Source organism: Colobus angolensis, unplaced genomic scaffold (genome assembly GCF_000951035.1).
Source record: "Colobus angolensis palliatus isolate OR3802 unplaced genomic scaffold, Cang.pa_1.0 Scaffold67, whole genome shotgun sequence".
NCBI classification, from domain to species: domain Eukaryota; kingdom Metazoa; phylum Chordata; class Mammalia; order Primates; family Cercopithecidae; genus Colobus; species Colobus angolensis.
The window spans coordinates 6,215,569-6,221,835 of NW_012120376.1; the positions used below are offsets into that span (position 1 = coordinate 6,215,569).

Genomic DNA, 6,267 nt, shown 5'->3' on the forward strand with positions numbered 1-6,267 from the left:
TTTTTTTTTTTTTAATAAGAAACATCTTGCTATGTTGACCAGGCTGGTCTCAAACTCCTGCCCTCAAGTGATCCTCCCACCTTGGCCTCCCAAAGTGCCAGGATTACAGGCATGAGCCACTGTGCTTGGTCAGTTGCACTGGCTTCGGGAATGAGTGGCAGGGAGAAGTTAGAAGGATAGGGAAGAAACTGTTAGTAAAGGAAGACCAGTGAGGAAATTGCTATTGGAAGCTGAAAAAAAGGGGAACTTGTATTGTGTATTGGCTATCACCTGTGGTAACTTAGAAGCCAGGAAAGCTATCTAACAAAGTTGTGAATTTAGCTAGTGGTATTTCCAGGCAGAATGCTGAAAAGGCCAACTGGTATATTTTAGTTACCTAAGATAAGGCATTTCGGGAGAGTGATGAACTAAAAAAGGAACTATGGCTGGGTGTGGTGGCTAACACTTGTAATCCCGGCACTTTGGGAGGCCGAGGTAGGCAGATCACAAAGTTAAGAGATTGAGACCATCCTGGCTAACAGGGTGAAAAGCCATCTCTACTAAAAATACAAAAATTAGCTGGGTGTGGTGGTGTGCATCTGTAGTCCCAGTTACTTGGGAGGCTGAGGCAGGAGAATCGCTTGAACCTGGGAGGCGGACGTTGCAGTGAGCCGAGACTGTACCACTGCACTCCAGCCTGGTGACAGAGCAAGACTCCGTCTCAAAAAAAAAAAAAAAAAAAAAAGGCACTGTTCAATTTTCAAACAGAATTTAGAGAAAATATTTCTAAAAGCACTTGCTAAATTAAAAAATAAAACCCCTTACTCTGTGTTGCTAATTTTTCAGAAAAAAATACAAAACGAAACCTTTTTCTTCATGTTGTACATGTAGAGGAAAGAAAAGAAACATAACAACAAAAATTCTTTTTCATTCTTCCTCTCTGACAAAAGATTCTTAAAGTAAGAAATTACCTCAGAGCAAAAATCAAATCCGGGGCATTTCCAGTAATACAGGGACTCAGAGTGAAGATCAAAACAAATAAAGGGTCAGCTATAAAATCTTTTGTTAGCTGGTCATGGGAACACATACCTGTAGCCCCAGCTACTCAGGAGGCTGAAGCAGGAGGATCCCTTGAGGCCAGGAGTTTGGAGTTTGGGGCTATAATGCAATATTATTGAGGCTGCTAATAGCCAATATACTCCAGCCTAGGCAACATAGCGAGACCATCTCTAAAACACAAACCAAAAAAACTTTTTGTTTGTTAAGATCTAACATCTTTTTGAGATTTAAAATTTAAGACAATGTTCTGTTAACCCTCGCAACTAGACAAATGTACTTCTAAACATCTTAAAGGTGTTGTCCCATGACACAGACTTGTGGCCTAAATAAGGGTCTGTCTTGATAGAATGTGGTGCCTTCTGTGTAACTGAGTAGACTACAATTTATTATTTACAGGGTCCACAGAGTTTAAAAGAGAAGTTTAATACTGAAAGCAGCACCAGTTTGGACTAAAAGGGACAATTCAAAATAAAAAGAGGTCTTTGGGCCCCCAACTCTGGGCAGAAAGTAGGCTGAGAGAAGTACTCAGCCGCAAACACAGATCATTTCCTATTTAAAAGGAAAGACATCTCAGCAGGTAGAGTGCCAAGGGTGAATTTGGAAGTCCAGGAGAGCAATGGTGCACAATTGGAAATACCAGGGAGCAGAACCAGGCCCTAACTATAACCAAGGGAATTCTGGATTTGGAGTGGACCTGATATTTGCCTGGCTGAATATAAGAAACTTTAAGGATCAGTGACTCCTCTGTGTCTCCTATTCTCCCATACCCCATTTTGAACAGGAATATCTATTATGTTTATCCTGTCCCTGTCTCAGCATTGTATGTTAAGTGAGTGGGAGGTGGAGAACTTGTATTTTTAGGACACAGAGAGTGGTATGCTGGTAAATGTTTAATAACTGGTCTCCAGGGAAAAAAATCAAAAGCCCTGATTCATAGTCTTTGTCAATTTCTTTAGTATAAATTCTCCCACCATGACTGATTTCAAGCTGCTAATGTGACATCACTGAATCCTAAGTTGGGAGAAGATGTTCACAATCAGCTTTCATAAGTCAGAATAAGCCAGGTGCTAGGACATCACTGAAGGCCCCTGCACCTGAAGAAATGTACCAGAGGAGCCTCACCTATATTTGCACCTAATTCAGGTGATGAGTTGCTGGACTTCAAGCCTGATCTCGATGCCATAAAGGGATGAAAGTTTGATGGGGGTGGCTGAGAGAGGATGATTGTATTTTGCTTGTGGGAGAGATATAAATTGTTAGGGGTGAGAGGGCAGACTTCAGTAGACTGCCAGATTGGTAGTCCCCAATAAACAGTACCTCATGGCTTTCATGCCTTCATCTAGTTCCATCTCACAGTGATTGATTCTAGGCTTGGCTATAGTGACTTGCTTTGTCAATGGGACATTAGTAAGCAAGGTATATGCAGAAGCTTGAGAATAATTTACACATTGAAATTATCCTCTTGGAATCTAGCCACCATTCTCTAAAGAAACTTGGGATAGACCATTGAATGCTAAGAGGCTTCATGGAGACAGGCTATTATGTTCTCTCAAAATTCATATGTTGAAATCCTAAACCCCATGTGATGGTATTAGGAAGCGGAGCCTTTGGGAGGTGATTAAGTAACAAGGGTGGAGCCCTCATTAATAGGATTAGTGTCTTTATAAAAGATTTCCAGAGAGCTGCCTTGCCCCTTTCCTCCATGGAAGGTTATCAGGAGAAGAGGACGCTCACCATAATCCCCTCATCGGCAGGCGCTAAATCTACTCTCTAGTTCCTGCTCCCTCCCATTTTAACATTCAAAGTACTTTACCTGTATTAGCCCTTTAATTCTGTCAACTATCCCATTTAACAAATGAGAGAACTATTAACCACTAGGTCAAACAGCTAATAAATGGCTGAGCAAGAATCTGAGCCCAGGCTATGTAGCTCTGGTTCAAAGCCAGGTCTTGAAACAGGCGGGGGCTGGTGCAGTACCTGTAATCCTAGCACTTTTGGGGGGCCAAGGCGAGCAGATTACTTGGGGTCAGGAGTTCAGGACCAGCCTGGCCAACATGGTGAAACTCCGTCTCTACTAAAAACACAAAAATTAGCCTGGTTTAGTGGCGTTCGCCTGTAGTCCCAGATACTCAGGAGGCTGAGGCAGGAGAATGGCTTGAACCTGGGAGGCGGGGGTTGCAGTGAGCTGAGATTATGCCACTGTACTCCAGCCTGGGCAACAGAATGAGACTCCATTTCAAAAAAACCACAAAAAAACAAGAGGGAATGAGGGGCCAGAAATGGGAAGTGTCTTCAGACCTAAGAGCGAGCTTGCAAAGGGCTCAATTTGCATTTTCTTTCTTTCTCTTTTTTTTTAAAGGGAGTCTCGCTTTAATTAAATTAATTAATTAAAAATTAATTAATTTTTTAAAATTTTTGTTAATTAAAAATTAATTTTTAATTATGGGGGTCTCTGTTGCCCAGGCTGGAGGGTAGTGATGCAAACATAGCTCAGTGCAGTCTCAAACTCCTGGGCTCAGTGATCCTCCATCTCAGCCTCCCAAACAGCTGGGACTGCAGGTGCACTCCAGGGCACCCAGCTAATTGTTAGGCCGGGGGGCGGTGGCTCATGTCTGTAATCCTAGCATTTTGTGAGGCCGAGGTGACTGGATTGCTTGAGCCCAAAAGTTCAAGACCAACCTGGGCAACATGATGAAATCCTGTCTCTATAAAAAAATATATGCTGGGCATGGTGGCTCATGCCTGTAATCCCAGCACTTTGGGAGGGCGAGGCGGGCTGATCACGAGGTCAGGAGATCGAGATCATCCTGGCTAACACGGTGAAACCCTGTCTCTACTAAAAACTACATAGAAAGTAGCCAGGTGTGGTGACAGGTGCCTGTAGTCCCAGCAACTCGGGAGGCTGAGGCGGAGAATGGTGTGAACCTGGGAGGTGGAGCTTGCAGTGAGCCAAGATCGCACCACTGCACTCCAGCCTGGGCGACAAAGCGAGACTCCATCTCAAAAAATAAAATAAAATAAAATAAAATAGCCAGACATGATGGCACATACCTGTAGTCCCAGCTACTTGGGAGGCTGAGGTGGGAGGATCACTTGAGACTACAGTGAGCTGTGATCATAACCACTGCATTCCAGCCTGGGTGACAGAGGAAGACTCTGTCTCAAAAAAAAAAAAAAAAAGTTTTTTAAAAAGAGACACGGGCCGGTTGTGGTGGCTCATGCCTGTAATCCCAGCACTTTGGGAGGGCGAGGCGGGCTGATCACGAGGTCAGGAGATCGAGATCATCCTGGCTAACACGGTGAAACCCTGTCTCTACTAAAAACTACATAGAAAGTAGCCAGGTGTGGTGACAGGTGCCTGTAGTCCCAGCAACTCGGGAGGCTGAGGCGGAGAATGGTGTGAACCTGGGAGGTGGAGCTTGCAGTGAGCCAAGATCGCACCACTGCACTCCAGCCTGGGCGACAGTGAGACTCCGTCTCAAAAAAAAAAAAGAGAGACACGGTCACCGGGCATGGTGGCTCACTCCTGTAATCCCAGCACTTTGGGAGACTGAGGCAGGAGGATCACGAGGTCAGGAGTTTGAGATCAGTGATCAGTTTGGCCAACACGGTGAAACCCAGTCTCTACTAAAAATATAAAAATTAGCCAGGTGTGGTGGTGGGCACCTGTAATCCCAGCTACTCGAGAGGCTGGGGCAGGAGAATTGCTTGAACCCAGGAGGTGGAGGTTGCAGTGAGCCGAGATCGCACCACTGCACTCCAGTCTGGGTAACAGAGCAAGATTCTGTCTCAGGGGAAAAAAAAAAAAAAAGACAGGGTCTTGCTATGTTGCTCAGGCTGGTCTGGAACTCCTGGCTTCAAGTGATCCTCCTGCCTTCTGAATAGCTGGGATTACAGGCATGAGCCACTGTGCCCAGCCCCTTTATCCATTTTTCTGAGTCCCATTTTGACCCTGTTCTCTGATATGGTGACCTGAGGTATAATGGGAACATGACATATAGTGAGGTATTATAGTCCTGGTGTTTTATTTTTTCTTCTTTTACTCAAATGAGGCATCTGGAGGAGAGGGGAAGGGAGGGGCTAGATCCTGGGGCCAGAGAAAGGAGAGACTCCTCACCTCCCAGTCGCTGTGTGCAGGCCCAGGAAGTGGATGGGCTCACACCACAGCCTGTGGGTTTGTGGGGCCTGCAGACAGAGGAGCCAGAGGAGATGACGACAGGCAGTCTCAAAAGAAGTGAAATTTACCAGCTTTCCAGCTGCCTACTGGTCAGGTCTGAGCTACCAGAGTGAGCCCCAGGGGGATGTGGGGACACCTGGGATAAGGAGATTACAGCCCGTGGGAAGCAGGGGTTGGATGGTTTTTGGGGAAGGAGTCAGAGGTAAGGCTGGTGAGGAAACTTTTCTTTTCCTTGAGAGGTCAAGTTCTGGGGAAAAGCTACAGACCAGGAACCCACCTGTCTCAGCAAAGCTGATGATTTCACATTCCTGTTCCCTGTTGTCCTCCGGAAGTGCCCCCTGCGGGACCCCGTGGAGGCGCTGCAGTGCAGTCCTCAAAGCAGCTCTGGACACAGGGCGGTTCAGTGTTGGGCGCTGGCTGAGGTGCAGCTTGTCCAAGATGCTTCTCTTGGCCAGATGAAGAAGCAGCTCCCGCTGGCTTTCCAGTTCCAAGGTGGGTCCTCCACATGCTGGGCACTGTCCGCCAGCTTTGGGAGTAGCCACTGTGGTTGGAGCCAGGAGGAGAAAGGCCAGAAGCAATGAGGAGGTCATTGCTGGGGGAGGCCCTTCTTGAGCAACACAGACTCAGGGCTCAGGGTCTCAAGAGCTGTGGTCTCAACTCTGTCCTGGCTGCCAGAGGCCCCGGAAGAAGTGTGTGTCCAGCTGGCATGGCTCCTTGTTGCAGGGGACAGAGCAGCAGCCAAACATCTGACTTGAAAATGAAGCCAGTTACAGGTAGAACTTGGCAGAATCTGCCAACGCATAGTCAGTGAAAGTACAGAGTGGGGGACGTGAGGAGAGGTTGGTTTGTTTAGGGAAACACATGTCCCTGGGCCAATGTTGGGAGACAGTTGTTATCCATGTGAGCTGCCAAGCCTGGGGACAAAGGTGAGAGATTAAATTCCTCCTTAGATCACTACCCTTGCTGGGAATCCTGGGGATGGGGGAAAGGCACAGATCACGGGTTTTGGGAAAGAATGTTAAAGGGAGACTCTCAAAGAAGAAGGGGTCATT

The 6,267-nt window shown here is 46.6% G+C and overlaps 1 protein-coding gene across 1 annotated transcript in view; it reads right to left on the bottom strand.

Annotated features, from left to right (window-relative positions):
• The window catches only part of INHBC (inhibin, beta C), a 21,969-nt gene extending 15,962 nt beyond the window's left edge, over positions 1 to 6,007 (bottom strand). The window contains exon 1 of the mRNA XM_011926036.1: positions 5,493 to 6,007. Within this exon, the coding sequence (XP_011781426.1) occupies positions 5,493 to 5,805 (313 nt within the window). The 5' untranslated portion in view covers positions 5,806 to 6,007. The remainder of the gene's footprint in view (positions 1 to 5,492) is intronic.
• Positions 6,008 to 6,267: the final 260 nt, after the last annotated feature.